Source organism: Dipodomys ordii, unplaced genomic scaffold, assembly GCF_000151885.1.
Source record: "Dipodomys ordii isolate 6190 unplaced genomic scaffold, Dord_2.0 Scaffold41, whole genome shotgun sequence".
NCBI classification, from domain to species: domain Eukaryota; kingdom Metazoa; phylum Chordata; class Mammalia; order Rodentia; family Heteromyidae; genus Dipodomys; species Dipodomys ordii.
The window spans coordinates 7,920,285-7,939,746 of record NW_012267257.1 but is presented as its reverse complement, the minus strand read 5'-3'; the positions used below and the strand labels follow the sequence as shown (position 1 = coordinate 7,939,746).

Below are 19,462 nucleotides of genomic sequence, written 5' to 3'. Positions count from 1 at the left end.
CAAATAAAGTTTCCTGCAAAAGCCATAATCTCTCAAAATAAATAAACATGAAATAAATCTCTATACTGATAAACACAGTCATCATTAGCCACAAAAAGTTAGTGAAGCCTTGAACTGTGACGAATATGACTGAGGAACTAAAATTATATTGCATTTCATTTTAATTCACTTAAACTTTTCAAGTCACACTTGGCTACTGGCTACCAAAGAGAGCGGCGCAGTTACCTGGGAGTTGAATGGGACTCTAACATGTGTCTGGGCCTATCAGGAAACATGCTGGGAAAGAGAGAGAGATTTCTGTGCTGGGACAGGAAGAAGCAGCCTTTCTTTTTTTTAAATTTTTTTTGGGGGGTCTGGTCATGGGGCCTGAACTCTGGGCCTGGGAGCTGTCCCTCAGCTCTTCAGCTCAAGGCTAGCCCTCTACCACTGAGCCACCTTCCCAGACCCATCTTTTTTTTATTTTTTAATAAGTTTTTTTATTGTGAAAATACCATACAGAGGGGTTACAATTACATGAGCAAGGTAGTGAGTACATTTCTTATCAAGCATTGTTGCCTCCTCCTTTGTTTTTCCCCTACCATCCCTGCCCTCCCATCTCCATGACTACACTCCCCCCGACCACCAAAGTTGTAAAGTTCGTTTTTCAACATAATGTCTTGTACATGTCATTTTGCAACGGATCTACCTGCATCTCTATTTAAACAATTTGCTTTTTCCCTTCCCCTCCCCAAATTATACCAACATTAAATACAGTGAAAACAGGGGTTATACCATGGGGGAGGGACATACAAAGCAACAAAAAAAATCACCTTATAAATACGTTATAAAATAAGTTAATAAATACGTTAGAAACAATAGCAAGAAAGAAAAAACTACTTGTGTCCTTATCTTGGGGTTCATTTCGATTAGCATCATCTTATCTGACATTTTCTACTTGTCTTGGACATATACTAGTTATTGCAAATAAGGGAAACCATGGGACCTATGTTTCTTTGGGCCTGGCTTACCTCACTTAATATAATTTTTTCCAAGTCTTTCCATTTCCTAACAAATGGAGCAATGTCATTCTTTGTGATGGAGGCATAGAATCCACTGTGTATATCCTTTCTTTTATTTGTAGGCTCCGTTAAAGAATTTTCTCTTCTCTTCCATAATAGAGCCTCTTTACTCTAATAGTTGCAATGATTCTTGGACACTTGAGACTTTTCTTTTCTCTCTCTCTCTCAGTAAAAAATAATAAGTTTGATCCATTGCAACAATGAGACGTAGAAGACACTATGTTGAAAAATGAACTTTACAATTTAGGGGGGGGTAGTTGTGAAGGTGGGAGGGAAGGGATGGTAGGGGAAAAACAAAGGAGGGGGCAACAGTGCTGGAAAGAAATGTACTCATTACCTTAATCATGTAACTGTAACCCCTCTGTACATATTCTCACAATAAAAAACTTATTAAAAAATAAGACAGGCTCACCCTAACAGGAAAAAAAGATTTTCATAGAACTTTCTCCCAAAATAAAGCATTCTGTCCTTTGTTCTCAGAGAAGAAATGCTGATATCTCTAGTTTTAGAGAAGTCTGTAAAGTCAATAAGTGTTAAGATATCAATTATTTTAAACTGTCTGACAGCTCTTTCTCCAGTAAGGGTACAGATATAGGCCATGGAGAGATCATTAAAATGGTTCAATAAATGAAGAGCAGAGATTAGACAGAGAAAGTAAACCACACTGTTTAATTCAGGAAGTATACAGAAAAAAAAGTATACTGGAAAAAAAATCACAGGGTGAAACTACCATATTCCCATCACTATGAGAGTCCCTCTCTTACTTCCCTCCAGAGGGACAGATATTTGATGATATGTGATGATTTCAAGCACACCCCCATGAATCACCATCTTAGGCAGCTACTAGATGAATCAAAAGATGAAACACACACACTACCATCAGATGAAATACCCAGAAGATATCTCCTCATTTCCAGAACTCAAATTGCGTTCCTATAAGGAACTATTTTATTCAAGCACCAAAGAAATTTTTTTAGTTTGATATCAGTAATCACTTTATTATATACATGCTTATCAAAATATTGTATTTTCTATCTTAAGTATATGATAAATATAAAAATTATTTAAATGTCTATTTGAAAAATTTTTCCTGATTGATTATATTTTGTCACTCATGGTAACATGGCTAGAATATCATGTTTAGTAATTGAACTTAGTTATGGCTATAAGCAAAATTATTACTCTGAGTCTAAAATTGTGGTATCAGGGCCCAGCTAGCAAACAGGAGGTGAGATTCAGTTTAGTACAATCACTGATTTATACTTTTTTTCTTAAAGAACATTTATAAGATGGCCCACAGTTGGATTCCCCAAAGAAAGCATTCTAATGAGATCCTAGCTGGCCACAATGCTGCCATTCATTATACCAGTTACTGTGTATTTAAGTAGAATCCAAAAAGAAAAAAAAAAAAACAAGGGTGTCATCGCTTGCCCTCCAGTAAACAAGTAGGCTGATACATTAAACTAATGACTGAGATCAAATTATTTAAAAAGAAAAAATAAAGAACTCAGCAACAGTCTCTTGTCTTACCTCTACCACAGTGGTCCGCGCAGCTTTGCACATGGGCAAGTTGAAATTCCTTGCGGTTTTCCTGCATCACACACAGGGGAACAAAGGAAGGGAGGAAAGAGGATGAACACCAGGCAGCAGGTTGAATTATGAATTATGAAATAGGTGCCACTGATCAAGATGCATTGTACTCAAAAACCGACGTGTTGGCCAAAGGTGAAGGAATTCAAAGCTCGAGTATCTCACTACATGTGAAAGAAACTAGCATGCTGAGAATCTAGACCACTTGACCACGCTGTGCTAAGATTTCTCATTTCACACAAAAGCTTAACAAACACGAGCACTAAGGCAAGGCTTCCAATTGCCCCTGAGCAGTCAGGCAATGGAGCACAAGATAAACTCTTAGAAATGTTTTAAATAATCTAATAATCCATTTCCACTCGCTACTGTATAATTCATCTAAACTTTTAAGTATATATTATATACTAAATATCAGTATAATGTAACTACATTATAGATAGGTATAGATATACAAATATATATACTTTACACCAATATGTCAAATAAAGTAGACGTGTGGCAAAATGTCTCTAGTAATTGCAAAAAGTAGTTATACTTTAAAAAAAAAATAGCTGAATTCAGCACTGGTGACTCATGCCTATAATCCTAGCTACTCAGGAGGCTGAGATCTGAGGATCGTGGTTCAAAGTCAGCTCAAGCAGAAAAGTTCTCAGGAGACTCTTACCTCTAATTAACCACTCAAAAAGCTGGAAGTGGAGCTGTGGCTCAAAGTGGTAGAGCACTAGCCCTGAGCAAAAGAGCTTAGAGACAGCACCCAGACCCTGAGTCCAAGCCCCACAACTGCAAAAAAAGGGGGGGCTGAATTCAAGATATTATAAGATATTATAGCATTACTATCACATAAGTTCTTTAGAAATAAACTATGCAAGGCACAATAGCTCAAGCCTATCATCTTAGCCACTCAGGAGGTAGGGAATCACAGGATGACATTTCAAGGCCAACACAGGCATAAAAGGTCATGAGATTCCATCCCTAAGAATGATTGGGTGTTGTGATGCACACTTGTCAATTCAGCCAAGGAGAAGCACAATGGCTAGGCTCAATGGTACATTCCTGTCAACATCAGCAATACAAGAAAGCACTAGGCATAAAGTAAGATTCTACCTCAAAAACACCAAAGTTCAAAGAGGCTGGAGGAATGGCTCAAGTGGTAGAGCACATGCCTAGAAAATGTAAGGCCCTGATTTCAATCTTCAGTACTGCACAGAAAAATAAAAACAATCATGAGTGCCAATGAGAATCTAACTATGAGAAAGGATATGAGTTCTGTAACCTAAGAGCACAAATATGTATCTCTTACTCTAAAAACAGTGTGTTTTACCAGAGGTGACACAATTTTCAAAGAACACCCAACTATTCTGGACACTAAGTGTTTAGAAACCAATATGCTTGGGGTAATCAGGTGTTCAAAATAAATTAAGCCTGTGGCTACCCAGATAACTAGGAAAAAGTTGCACCATTATTCAGGACAATCAACTTTTCAGATAGAAACTTTACAAAGATATCAAAAGGACCAGGAAAGAATTTACTTAAATTATTACTAGCAATATTTTTCTAGAATATTAAAGCAATTTTGACACATTAAGATGCCGGGTGCTAGTGGTTCGCACTGTAATCCTAGCTACTCAGGAGGCCAAGATCTGAGGGTAGAAATTCAAAGCCAATAAGGCAGGAAAGTCTGTGATATTCTTATCTCCAATAAACCACCAGAAACTGAGAAGTGATACTGTGGCTCAAAGTGGTGGAGCACTAGCCTTGAGCAAAAAGAGCTTAGAAGCAGTGACTAGTCCCTGAGTTCAAGCCCCATAGACACACAAAAAAATGAAAAAAGATAACATATAAATAGCAATTTCAAAAATTAACATCACATATTAACATACTTTCTAAGATAAAACCTAGCCATGACTACTAAAACACACAGGGGAAAAATAATAAGTATACCTAACTATGTATGAGAGAACATAAATCAAATATTTCACATGCAATGCAACATAAACCTCAACCAATCACAGGGAGCTTCACAATTCTATCATACCAGTTAGACTACAGAAAAGCAGAATTACGCCCACAATCATATATACATATGCAATTGATCACAGGCTATTGCTGAAATGAATGTATAAATAACAAACTCACTATGATGCTCTTTTTTATCGTAATTTAGGAAATACAGGTTGCTGACACAACACACACAACACACACACACACACACACACATATACATATACTTTTTTAATATCACAATACCTGAAAATTATATTCCCAGCTCGGTCTGCTTTCCAGGCTTTCACCAAAGCAAAATCTCCTGTAATGGCTTCCTCCAAAATAAACTGCTGCCCTTTAAACTCCCTTACCTACAGGAGACAACAAAGCCACCATCAGATATTTTTGTATAGGTTTGATTGTGATATGCACTCTCAGAGTCAGACAATAGAAGAGCAGGTCTCTTAAGGGAGAAGAATCCCAACAGAGACTTAGAGGCATTAGGCAACTTAGACTTTGTCAAAATGATCAAAGAGGAGATTAAAAGTAAAAAATGTGCAGAGGCCCACATGTGTTGGAGAAAATAAAATTCTACAAGCCTAAGGGACAGAACAGACTTTGTTAATATTCAGGTTATTTTTTTGTGTGTATAAGTTACGTTTGAAGGGTAGAAAACCATCTCTTTTTCCTTCTACCCCCCAAAAAACAAACCTATGGAAATTACAAGATATGGTCTATGATTTTGTACATGAAAGTAGGTATAAAAAGATCTATTATCCTCATTTTCCTGTGGTCTTTAATTACCTATTCAGATTCTGAACTGAGAATTAGCAAATTGATTTGAAGAGGACTGACATACAGTATCTTCCTACTCACAAGCCTAATATATTCCCCTTTTATTGAAGTTTTCATTTACCTCTTTGAATATTTTTATCATTTTCTCTACAAAAGCTTTATATATTTTTCTTAGGTTTTATTCATGTGTACTTCATTGTTCCTTTCCTTCTAAGAAGGTTGTATTTTATTTTATTACATCTCTGCCTCTGTCATTACTAATCTAATGTAATGCTGATTTTTGTTTCTGTGTATTGCCTTTTAATTAGACTTTGAACGTTGGGAGAGGATATAAAGCAAAACTCAATCTTAGCATATGTTCCCCTTTTTATTTTGGGGGATTTGTCTCTGTGAATTAAGGAAAGAAGAGCTAAGCATCACCATGGATGCTGTAGACCCATGCACAGGATGGAGCTCGGTAGAGCTCCAATCACGTTCCCACTGCACCATCTAGTGGAAAGTGACTGCATGCACTTTAGAGAAGGCTTGGATAGACAGTTGGGTACATTTGCTTTTGTTGTTTTTGATGAGGATCAAACCCAGGGCCTTGTGTGTACTAGGCAAGCACCCTACCACTGAACTTTTTAAACCCTATACTTAAACAGAAATTGGTGCTTAAATAATATCTTATTTAAAGACAGTATCCCATTTTCTATATAGAAAATTGAATTTAGGAAATCACTGATCAATTTTTATTTTATTTAATATTAACCTATATGGAAGGTATTCATAAGCTATATAATAATACACAGTTACTCATTTTAAAATAGTTGATAGACTTGAAGACTCATCACTCTAAATATTGGTGTCAATAGCTAAATGTTTTCCATACAGACCTAGAAAATGGAAGTAAATACTTTCTAGCATATGACATAGTCAAAAGAGAAGGCAAAAAGAATTTCAGTTTTCTTTCTTTTTTTGTTTGTTTGTGTTTTGCAGATCTTAAGGCTTGAACTTAGGGTCTGAGCATTTTCCTTGAGCTTCTTTTGCTCAAGGCTAGCGCTCTACCACTTGCACTTCAGTGCCACTTCCAGATTATTCTGAGCAGTTTATTGGAGATGAGAAGACTCTCACGGACTTTCCTGCCCACGCTGGCTTGGAACTGTGATCCTCAGATCTCAGCCTCCCTGAGTTTTTTTTTTTAATATTCCAATTACACAAGTTCTTGGTATCTACACACTCACTGTTGCTGACTCTATTACTTACTCTAACCTCTAAGAAGGGGAAAAAACAAGTTTTGTCAAACTAGTGTTATATATACATTCACTTGAAGTACACAGCTGTACACTTCAGTGTCTACTTCTTCATCTTTAGGTTCTTGTTGAATCTACTCTGATCACATTTTCATTCCTTTCATTCTAGAGGGGGAAAAAAAGCAGAAGACTATTTAAGGTTACCAGTGACCTCCACTTCTGAAAATCTATTGGTCAGTTCTGATCTTTGTATTACTCAGCCTCCTCACACTCTAACTCAGCTGAGCCTCCCTCAACATGTACCTTATCTTTCAATCACCTGTCTCCCCTCATCTTCACTAACTAGTATTCCTCCCCCACCCAGTTTTCTTTGCTGTTTATCCTCCTCTCCCTGACCATTAAGCATCAAAGAGGTGCTGGCCATCTGCACAGGTGCTGGCCATCTGCACATAGACCCAAGCCACCCATCTCACCCCGTTGCCACCAGAGTTCTTATCCCAGCCCCAAATTCTCCCCTGACCTGACGCCTGCCAAACACCTCTGAATGTCTGGATGTCTCAAATGATAGACAGAGCTCTTTGATTGCCCCATGGGTTTCTTATCACAGAAAGCAGCATGCTTGATTCTTCTTTTACACATCACAACCAATCCACCAGCAAATCTTCTTGTGGCTCCACCATCTCCATTTATAGTCAAACTGCTTCATCCTAATTTCTCTTTATCACCTTATCCAAATGAGCCACCTCCCCCCTCTATCCCACTTCTGCTCTTGGTCCCCTACAAAACAACAACAAAAGCATAAAACTTGCCACTCCTTAATCCAGAGCCTGTAGGCTCAGTCCAGTAATCCTAGCTATTCAGGAGGCTGAGATCTGAGGGGCTTTGGTTTAAAGTAGCCCAGACAGGAAAGTCTATGAGACTCATCTCCAATAAACTACCAAAAAGCCAGAAGTGGAGCTGTGGCTCAAGTGGTAGAGTGCTAGCCTTGAGTAAAAGAAGCTCAGGGGCAGCACCCAGGACTTGAGTTCAAGCCCCATGACTGACAAAAACAAAAACAAAAAAATCCTCACTACCCATCTAACTTAGAGCACACCACACTCCCATCCCCATCCACAGTTCTCCATCAGTGAGCTGCAAGCTCTGTGTGGATCTGGCTCCTGTTCTACCTCCATGCCCACCACTCTCTGCCTCATGGGCTCCACCCTCATGTTTTCTGGTCTCACAAGCAGGGTAGTAAGCCTGCAGCCCCCTCAGGACCTTGAACTTCCTCTTCATTCTAACCAAAACAGGATCGGCTCATCTCCACCGGCCTCATTCTCATTTTACTCAGGTCTCCACCAAATGTGTCCTGGCAAAAGCTTTCATTTGCCACTAAATCTGGAACCTCATCTCCCTGGCCACCAATGACTCTCTTTGTCTATAAACTCCCTGGATTTTCTTCACAGCAGTTCCAGTATCTACAATGTGTGTCCTTTTGTTATCAACTCCTCCACTAGCAAGCAGACTTGCTCTAGCAGGGGTTGGGAACGTCAGGCCCACCTGCCATTTAAGGCCAGCAAAGTCATCTTGAATATGACAGACAGATACATATGCTTCTCCTACAGCCCTCATCCACTACCTGAAACCCACCTGCCTGTACTGATTGTTTTGTGTGGGCCACAAATGATATTATAAATTTCCAGAAGGTTCCCCATCCCTGGCAGATAATGTGTATTTCCACAGTGCTTAGAAAAGTACCGGGAAAAGAGCAGGACCTCAATAAACATTACAGAATAAAGAAATTCACTTTCTCTTCTAACCACAAGCCACTGAAATAAAAGAACTCGTGAGAATTACTTCAAGAAATAATTTGTTAGATTCCCTGGGGCTATAACAGTATTACTAAGATACTAAATTCATGCATCTGGCTCTGGTCAGAAATGAACCTAGGAGTCTTTGTAAGTCCTTTGATCTGTTGTGTTGCTGTTGTTGTTGTTGTTGTTCATTTTTCCAGGATAAGCTAATGAAACCATTTCTAATAAGCTATCAAAGTGTTAATCTAATTATCCTGGACACTTATATCATGGTCTACTATAAAGATTGATTTTTTTTCTTAGTTTAGGTTCCTGGTTTTTGTTTTTGTTTTTTTTTTTAACTCTAGCAAGAAATCTTTTTAACCTAATTAAAGCAGCAAGGGGGGAAAGCTTGAATATGAAAATGTTAAGAAAGGCTTTGAATCAATATAGGTCACTCTCAGCAGAAAGACAAAGATCCAGATGGAGAGTGTGACTGGGCAAACACTGAACAGTGAAGGATGCATTCAATGACTCTTGTCTTTCCCTAGAACAAAGGGACAGAACCAGCATCCTTACAGACATAAAAATGGTACTTCACGCACTTCCTTAGAGGTATAAGCTCAGCATCTCTGCAAGGATCACTCTCTTGACCCATCTGGACAAGGGGAAATGAAAAGTGTTTAAAAACATAGTCAAGAAATATTGGCCTGAGTCATTTTAAAAAATATTTCATATTTGAATATCTCAGTAACTGTAGCTATAGGCCCACTGATCTTGACCAGGTAAGTTGCCGACTAAAGATATTTGACTTTAAACATTCTAAGTAAATCTGTTAGCCAAATGAAAAGATCATGTCCCCAAAACATAAGCTATAAAGGTCATAATGCAAAGTCTTTTTTATTCCATTATATGACTATAACTGTCTCATTATATGAGTATAACTGTCTCTTTCAAGATTTCAGACAAACTTTACTTTTCACAGTAGGATGGATCTGGACATAAAAGTTGAATACCCTAAGTATCAAACAATTCTATTTTCCACAGAAGCATAATCAAAATCAAAAATGTTCACGTATTTAAAAACACCTTCCATAACATCAGTGAGCTAATCTTGACTAGTATATTAATTACATAGGGATGACAATCCTTTTTCTTTTTACTGGCAAATACCCAAATTTAGCTAGAACTCTCACTTCACATAATTATGAAAATGGAGGAATGGCTTTTCTTCTCAAGATAATTTCCTCTAGTAGTGTAGGTCTACTCAAACACTCACAGAAAAAGAGTCGTTCTAGTGTTGTGTGGTGCAATGATTCTTACCTCTCGTGGCTGACTGGCAATAGCAATGGTGCCGTCGGTGTTGTACTTGATGGGGGCTCCTCCTTCTTGTACCAGGGTCCCATACCCTGTGCTGGTGTAAAATGCAGGAACTCCAGCCCCTCCTGCACGAATCCTCTCTGCAAGTGTGCCCTACAAATGAGCAATCAACACTCCATACAAAGTTCATCATATGCAGCTCCGTCTGGGGACATACATAAAAGCTGTTAGCCATGGATCCCATTCCCGAGAGGCTCATAGTTGTAAAAGTTACCTACCAATGTATGCTTTCATAGGGAATCAATTTTATAAAAGTTTCTGCCACACTGGACAATAATCATTGCTTTCTTAATCCTCATTCAAAATTTAATCACTTATTTACCTATCCATGCTTCCAACGTCCAGACTCAGACCCACTTCCTCTTGATAATCACATTATAAAAATGGCTAATGCTTCTGAATCAAATTGAAAATCTAAGCTATGTAACTGTAGCTGTATATCATTAAATGTTGTGTTTTACTGTGTGCCATGCATAAGTGCATGTCATTGGTAAAAACAAGTCAGCGAGGCATGGAGATATCTCACAGTTGGGAGACTGAGACAGGAGGATGGAGCGCTCAGGCCAGCCTGGGCTACAAGACCCTTTCCAGAAAAGCAAAAATACCAAACGGAGCAAAAAAAATCAACAATATAAAGAGTTCAATTTTATTTTAGAATGTATGTTATGTCATTTCACAAGTGTTTTTACTAAATTATTTAAGCAAGGCGAAAAATCTAACAACAAAAAAAATAAGACACTCAGGTAAATGGGCTTGTTTTTGTTTTTTGTTCTTTTAATAATATTTTATTTTATTATAAAGGTGATATACACTTACATACATTAAGGTAATGAGTACATTTCTGGTCGAACCTTGTTACCCCCTTCCCCGTTTTCTCCCACTTTCCCTCCAGTTCTTCAAATTTTATTTATTGTACAGCCGATATAGCTGCAAATAAAGTTTCTTTGTGGCTCCTTTTGCAACAACTTTTCTATGGATGACCCTTCCCAGTCCTAGGTATTCAAACTTACCTTCCTAGGTCTCTTTTACCCCCAACTGACTAGAAAGCCCAGGTTTCCTGTGGGCAAAACTCCTTGAATCCATCTTGAAGACCTGGAGAACACTGAAAGCTATTGTTGGGGTCTTGCTACTAGATGACTGATTGGCTGACCGATCAGAATTAACACAGTCTCTTCACATTGCCAGAAACTGAGAACTATTCTCTCTATTAATAAGGGCTTTTTAAATATTTCAAGAAGGGACAGTTAGTTGGAATGTCCCACTGTATCATTTGTATTGGAGGATACATGCGATAGGAGGGTATTTCAAGCACAACTGTAAATCTTCCAGATAACTGTTTCTCTACTCTCTGGTCTGCAGAGATGACTCTAATTGTGTTTCATTTTAAGTTAAGAACATTGAAAATATTGTCATTAAATCAGCCATGGACTGGAGGTATGGCTCAACTGAGCTCCAGCCATGAGCAAAAAATGTTGTGTACATGGGTCCTGAGTTCAAGCCCTCATCCCAACATACACACACACACACACACACACACCAACAATGTTCCCTTCTTTAAAATGCTTTTTATGTATATCCTCCCTGAGGACTCACCTTCTGTCCAATTTGGTAAAAGCCTGAAAGAAAACTGTTCATAAAGATGGGCCCTGTACTGGTACCACCAAGCCTTTATTCTTACCCCTTGCATAAGTGCTAATCCCTACCCTCTCATCAACACGTCACAAGCTTCAGACTCACTGTTCATTTGTGGGTCACTGAGTTCCAGAAAGAAGAGAGCAATTTCTTTTAGATTAAAAAAAATGTAATAGAAATATTCTTAAAGTTCCTTTCCTGTGTATATAACCTCTGTAGATAATAAGAATAATAAGATTGCTGAATAAAAGATACCAAAGGTAACTGAAAACCAGGTACCAGTGGCTCATACCTGTAACCCCAGCTACTCAGGAGGCTGAGATCTGAGGATCATAATTCAAAGCCAATATCTCCAATAAACTGCTCAAAAAAAAAGAAGTAAAAGAAGAGAAAAGAAAAGAAAAAACCAAGGGGAAGTGGTACTGTGGCTCAAATGGTAGACCACTAGGCTTGAGCAAAAGCTCAAGGACAGCACCCTGGCACTGAAATCAAGCCCAGGACTACCAAAAAAAAAAAAAAAGTAACTGGAAGGTTAATCTTCAATAGCTTAACACCCAAAAGCTTGCGTTCTCTTTCTTTCCCACCAGTGTCTCTGCCCACCAGTAAACTGAGCTGGCTGAAACTCTGATCTCAAGACTTCCCAGACCCCTCAACTGTGACAAATAAATCCTGTTGTTGTCAGAACACTGTGATATTTTGTTATAATCTAAGCAGACCAGTGTGTTTTCACAAAACTTCAAATGAAAATTTGAGTGAGGCTCAAACATAGCTCAAATGCTATGCAAAACACAAGCGACAATGGCATAGGATGACCAGGTTGTATCTATGATACTATGAGGCCTTAGTTAGAAAGAACAGTCTTTATACCTGCTCTCTAGACCAGAATAAATCTGATTTGATGATGATTTCTTTTAACAAAATTCTGCTACATCATGTTTAACCAACTTGGTCAAGTCAAGGAGACAGTATTTTCAAGTAGAGTGACAGGCTTAACTTTACAGGCAAAGGCAGAACTCATCCAAATGAAGGATCACCACAATGACCTTGTAGACCAATGCTTTACCCAACTGGCTCCAACAAGTCTGCCTTCCTCTATAAGAAATCCTTCAACCAGTAAGGAGATGGTTTCAAATATAAGTGGAAATTTACTAAATAAATTACACTAAGTCTTTGCAGCTCTAGCATTTTCTCTGAGATACAAAGAGATTTCTATTTCTGTGATTTTTAAAAGTAATTTTTGGGACAACCCCGAGCACTTCAGCTTTCTTCTAACATAATTATATCAGCAGCTCAGATAACCTCACTAGAAATATCTCCTTTTTCAGTGTAGAGTGGGAATAAAATATTCATCCTCTAGTAATTAGTAGGTGTGACTGATAAACAAGATCCCTTGGCTTGGCAAAATAATATCCCTTCTATCTTGCATAATAAATAAATAAATAAGGAGCCAGGCACCAGTGGCTCACGCCTGTAATCCTAGCTACTCAGGAGGCTAAGATCTGAGGACTGCAGTTCAAAGCCAGCCCCAGCAGGAAAATCCATGAGACTCTTATCTCCAATTAACCACAAGAAAACCAGAAGTGGTGCTGTGGCTCAAGTGGTAGAGCGTTTGCCTTGAGCTGAAGAGCTCAGGGACAATGCTCAGGCCCAGAGTTCAAGCCCCACAACTGAAAAAAAAAAAAAAAAGAAAAGAAAAATTAAGAGTGGGAGGGGTAGGAATAAATTTCTCAGTAATTTAATACTATGAAAGAAAAGTAGGAAATTTCCTCACCTGAGGTATCAGCTCTACTTCTAATTCACCAGATAAATATTGTCGTTCAAATTCTGCATTTTCTCCCACATACGAAGAGATCATACGTTTTATCTGCTTAGAGTGAAGTAAAAGGCCCAGGCCAAAGTTGTCAACTCTAGAAGGAAAATAAAAGTAATTCACAACATAAGACCATCTGACATATATTTTTTAAAAGATGAAATTGTATTAGTTTGGAGGAAATGAAATCCTCCTTGCTAAAGCATTTAATCCACATTCTCCATTCCTTGCCACCCAAAAAAAAGCTTGAAAGGTGGCTATTTTTTCTTGTTTTATAACTGAGGAAGCTAAGGCTAAAAAAGTTTAATTGATTTCTTACCATGGCAAGCAATAAAGGACATGGCTAATATTCAAATCCACATCCATCCTATAACTCTACTACACATTTGTTCACTTAACTTAATTTGTATTGCTTAATTTAATCATTCTGTTTTCTTCAATATGGCTTTGACTTAACATGTCAGTTTATATGTACAATGCATCGTCATTAGAATCACTGCTTCCACTATTCTCCTATTCCCTTTTACTTATCAAGTTTTCACATATGTACATTATTGTGGCAGTTTTCCATCTACTTCACTAGCAAGAAGATTATAGGTAGAAGAGTAATTTGTATCTGCTAAGTTACATCCCTCCGATTAATATCCTTATAACTTTGAAGTTGGGAGTTCAAGTATTGTTGGTTATTTCTTTTAATTAGGAAGTTTTTTCTTTATTTTTATCATCAAAAAATTATACCTATAATTTCAAGGAAAGTGAATGAGACTAAACAAATTAATATTTGACAATTCCTAATTTTTTAGCCACTTTATCCCTCTCCTCCCAAAAGTTTCAGAAACAGGTTTAACAATTACAGTAACATTTCTGATATAAAAAGAATACTTGTCCTTAAGCTATCAAGGTATTTTTAAGCATGAAATGTTTTAATGATGTAAACATCAATGAGCTATCACTACAAACATGAAAGGATAGTTAAATTTAAATAAATAAATAAATAAAATACTAAGTGTTGGCTAGGAGGTGAAACATCAGAACAGATGAGTATAAGGGAAGTTGATATGTCCACTAGGGAAAAAGTATTAGCGGTCTCTATAAAAGCTGCACATATTCATATGCTATGAGTCAGGAGTTCCACTCTCTGTTCTGACCCAAAAGGAATGCACACTTAAGTTTATCAACAGGCACATACCAGATACTGTTTATTACAGCCAAAACTGAAGCCTGCCAAATGGCCGTCCACAATTTAAAAAAGTCTCAGGTCTTTTTTCTTTTTTGGTTTGTTTTACACAAATTCAACACAAATAACGATAAACTATGTCCAACCACTAGATGAATCTAAAAAACAATGTTAACCAAAAGTAGGCCAGGCACCAGTGGCTCTTGCCTAATCCTAACTACTCAAGAGGCTGAGATCTGAGCTCCAAGGGAGCTGGGTCAGGAAAGCTAATGAAACCCTTATCTTCAAAGTAACTATCCAAGAAGCCAGAAGTGGAGCTCTGGTTCTCATGACAAAGCACTAGCCTTAAGAAAAGAAACAAGCCGGGCGCTAGCTACTCAGGAGGCTGAGATCTGAGGATTGCGGTTCAAAGCCAGCCCAGGCAGGAAAGACCGTGAGACTCCTATCTCCAATAAACCACCAGAAAACCGGAAGTGGCGCTGTAGCTCAAGTGGTAGAGCGCTCGCCTTGAGCTGAAGAGCTGAGGGACAGCTCTCAGGCCCAGAGTTCAAGCCCCACGACCAACAAAAAAAAAGAAAAGAGAAGAAACAGAAAGACACAGGAACCGAGGGAAACAGGAGAAAACATACAACAGCGGGACCCATCAGCTCACTGGACATTGATTAAAATGAACTAAGCAACTCAAGAGCAGCCATGGGAGGGAGGGAATGAGAGGGAAAGAGGGAACAGCTGACACTGAGCAAAAGGAAAGAAAGGTACATATCACCCGATGTGGAAGAAATAACTGTATTGTCAAAGCTCATAGAATTCACAAACTTCATAGACCATGATAAAGACAATTTGCCCCATGGGGAGAAAAAAACTATCACCAACCTTTGCATACTAATGTTTCTTTGATGAGTGTACAGCTCATAATACCATCCCTGTAATTTGGTTATTCCACGTAAGTTTCTACTAGCTGCATAGGCTCATAATGGTTTGTTTTGCTTTTTGTTTGTTTGGTTAGTTAATTTTTGGCCCTTCTATTGACCTTGGTATTCTTTTACATCATTGAGTTTACAGAAATAAAACTGCTATTTATTGGCTAGACTCATGGTTATTTTTATTTAAAATTTGTTTTTATTAAAATCTAGACTAAAAAAGAAAAAAAAAGGAAAAGAAGCTTAAGATAGCACTCAGGCCCTGAGTTAAAAACCCTAATACAGGCACAAAATTTAAAAAAAAATTAAGAAGGTATGATGCAAGCTGGACACTGGTAGCTCATACCTATAATCTCAGGAGGCTGAGACCTAAGGATTGTGGCTCAAAAACCAATCTGGACAGGAAACTCTGTGAGACCCTTATTTCCAACTAATCACTAAAAAGCCAGAAATAGAGAACAAGTGGTAGAGCACCAGCTTTGAGCTGTTCAGGGACAGCACCCAGGTCCTGAGTTCAAGCCCCAGGACTGGCACACACACACACACACACACACACACACACACACACAAGGAATACAAAAGAATACCTACTGAGTTATCTCTTTTATATGAACTTCAAAAATCAGAAAAAACTAGTATATAAGGTCAGAAGTAAGGATAATGAAGGACCTTGGTGGTGGCAGGAAAACACAGCGATTGGAAGGAACATTAAAGGCTGTCTGAAGAACTAGCCAAATTCTGTTTCTTCATCTGAGTGTTGGTTACAGGGGTGGGATGTTTCTAAAACTCCATTTGTGTATCTATGAAATGTTCACTCTTCTATATACAACTCTTCATTATGTTTCAACAGTTGTTTTTTAAGACAGAAGTATAAACATACAGTCAGAACAGTTTTTATAAACAGGTCTTTATTCACTTTTCCTCTCAATTCCTTCAGGGTTCTCTGATGGTTCCTCCCATGTGAAGCTCTGTTTTACATAATTAATTCCTCTATCAGTCCCTGACTGAGTGCTTACTAGGTCTTAGGGCTAGGATATCAGACTCAGAAGCTATCACCATGAATCAGGCCTGTTCTTGTACCCTGAAAGTAGATAAATAGAACAAGTAGATCAATAGAATAAGTATAGAAAAAAAATTACCTCAAGGCTATAATGATATCAGAGGAAAGATGTGCTTAAGAAGTCTTCAGGCCCTGTGGTAAGAGCAGTGAAGATCAAAAATCTCAACTGCTGGTAGAGAAAGAAAGCCCAAAAATCCTTCAGAAAGTGGCACTGAAATGTATGGAAGAAAGAAAACCACACTATCAGCACAGGGGATGGAGGAGCTGATGGTGTTAAGGCCCCTCTGGCCAGATGTTCAGGAAGCTCCAAGCCTAGTGTGACTGAGCTTTGGAGTAGAGGCAGAAGCAGCAGGATGGGTGGAAGGGGACCAGGCTGTGATCTGTCTCAAAGGACTTCATCCTAAAGGATATAAAGACCCTGAGAATAATTTTTTTTGGCCTAAGGCTGTAACTTGAACTGGGTACCTGATGCTTTTGCTCGTTAGCTAACATTCTTACCAACTGAACTACACCTTCAATACCTCCTGTAGATAATTTTAAGCAGAAATGTAGTAGCTTACACAATTAATTGAAGAGCTTCAGCAATAAAAGGCGGGGAGACCAGTCAAGAGGTTTCAAATAGTCCAAGCAAGCAATTATGGGCAACTGTAGCAAAGAGACACTTAAGGAAAATGATTTACTCGTAAGGCTTGCTGACCATCCTGCCATAGACACCCACTGCACAATTCTGGTGCTGGCAAAGGAGCACAGTGGAAAAGTGAGCTGAGAGAAATTAATCTAATGTTCATTAGATAGAATCTATTTGTTTGACCAGAAAAAAGTGTTTAAGTATGACAACTTGTGTGAGAAACCACTGACACTTCTTTTAACCAGCCACCTTTTCTCTACCTTCTACTTCTGTTCATTCCAGCTCACATGGCTTCTTAATTCTTAGGTTGTGTTACATCCAAGCCTCCTTCTTCTCCAGGCAGTCCTGAACACCATACCTCAAAATGCTTGAGTAAAAGGTATACTGTTAACTTTCCATTAAAATTGTTTTATATTGCCCAGCTAGCTCAGTTGGTAGAACATGAGACTCTTATATAAACCTATCATTCAAATATTGAACCTGATATTACCTTTTCCAAACTTACTATGTGTATAAAAGATCTGCATTAGCCGGGCACCAGTGGCTCACAACTGTAATCCTAGCTACTCAGGAGGCTGAGATCTGAGGATTGTGGTTCAAAGCCAGTTTGGCCAGGAAAGTCTATGAGACTCTTATCTCCAATAAACCACTCAGAAAACCAGAAATGATGCAGTGGATCAAGTGGTAGAGCACTAGCCTTGAGCTGAAGAGCTGAGGGACACTGTTCTGGCCTAGAATTCAAGCCCCATGACCAACAACAACAACAACAACAAAGATCTGTATTTAGCATGGCATCATGAGTGGAATTAGTGTCCTTATACAAAAGACCCAAAGTGAAGGAAGGGGTGACATTGTCCAAAAAGAAATGTACTCTTTACCTGACTTATGTAACTGTAACCCCTCTGTTCATCACTTTTATAATAACAACTTTAAAAATTAAAGATCTATATTTATTTGATTTATTCTTATTGGTTTCAAAAAGAAAACTAGAGTCTAACAAATATTTTCAAAAAGGTACCATGGAGATATACAAATTCCCTGCAGATTAATAATATGCTTTTCCACTAGAGGTCTCCAGATCCCTAAAACTTCTACATTTTACCAGTCCAACCTCTCTCTTATATTCGCTCATTCACACAGTACTTTCAAGCTTCTTTATTCCCCTCCCCCCCCCCCACATCATATAGTCCTAATGTCTGGTTTGGACCCTAATTGGGTACCAAACTTAGCCTTTCCCATATCCTTCTTCCTTCTTACTCGAGGGCTGCCTTATTCTTAACAATGTTCAATACAATGCTAATGAAGTGATCTTTAAGTTCTCTCTTACTGGCCCCATCAAATCAACTGGGAAGTGTTGCCTCTACCTCCAAAATCTATCCAGAATCAAACAACTTCTCATTCCCTCTGTCCCTAGGACCATCTGTTGTCTGGATGCTGCAATACCTTTTGCTGTTTCAGCTCCTGCTTACTACAATCCACTAATAACCCAGCGGCCAAAGCAAGTACTGTAAAATAAAAAAGTCAAACAGCTTTATTCAAAGTCCTGACATCATGCTCGCTATTCAGTGTTGAGAGAAGAAGCCTGCAAGGCCTATCAGATCCCTTTTTCTGTCTCCAGTCTCACTCTTCCTAGTCTTTTTTTTTTTTTTGGTCAGTCATGGGGCCTGGGTGCTGTCTCTCAGCTCTTCAGCTCAAGGCTAGCGCTCTACCACTTGAGCCACAGGGCCACTTCCAGCCTTTTCCATTTATGTGGTGCTGAGGAATTGAACCAAGGGCCTCATGCATATGAGACAAGCATTCTACCACTGAGCCACCTTCCCAGCCCCTATTCTCCTTTCTGCTTGCTTTTCTACATCTGCCAGTATAAAGAAAATGTCTGGATTGATGTTCTTATGGGTATCTTTCATAAAAGTTGCAGCAAGCTGAATACCCTTCTGACTAAAGCATACTTCCAAATGTTGGTAATAGCTCTTAGTCTTAATCTGTTCCATCTTAAGGCTAGTGTTGATAATGCTGGTATGTTCTTAATTCTAGAGTTCTTTACTACTCATTCTGCTTTCCCTCAACCCTCATCAATCAATACTTTAAAATAAATTCCTTTAAGCGGGGCTCTGGTGGCTCATGCCTGTAATCCTAGCTACTCAGGAGGCTGAGATCTGAGGATCGAGGGTCAAAACCAGCCCTCATCTCCAACAAACCACTCAGAAAACTGGAAGTGGAACATTGGCTCACGTGGTAGAGTGCTCACCTTGAGCTGAAGAGCTGAGGGACAGTATTCAAGCCCAGAACTCAATCCCCACAACCAACAAAAATAAAATAAAATAAATACATTTCTTTAGTAAATGCTTCAATTAATGAGAACACTGATGTTGGATACTGATATTATACAAAACCCCAGCTGATAAAATAATCCATGAAAGAGGAT

At 38.5% G+C, this 19,462-nt stretch overlaps 1 protein-coding gene across 1 annotated transcript in view; it reads right to left on the bottom strand.

Moving 5' to 3' along the window:
• Positions 1-19,462, bottom strand: part of Oxct1 (3-oxoacid CoA transferase 1) — a 129,438-nt gene that overhangs the window by 97,624 nt on the left and 12,352 nt on the right. Inside the window, exons 4-7 of the mRNA XM_013018597.1 lie at positions 13,214-13,349; positions 9,754-9,903; positions 4,896-5,002; positions 2,589-2,649 (exon numbers count right to left, since the gene is read on the bottom strand). Of these exons, the coding sequence (XP_012874051.1) occupies positions 2,589-2,649; positions 4,896-5,002; positions 9,754-9,903; positions 13,214-13,349 (454 nt within the window). The remainder of the gene's footprint in view (positions 1-2,588; positions 2,650-4,895; positions 5,003-9,753; positions 9,904-13,213; positions 13,350-19,462) is intronic.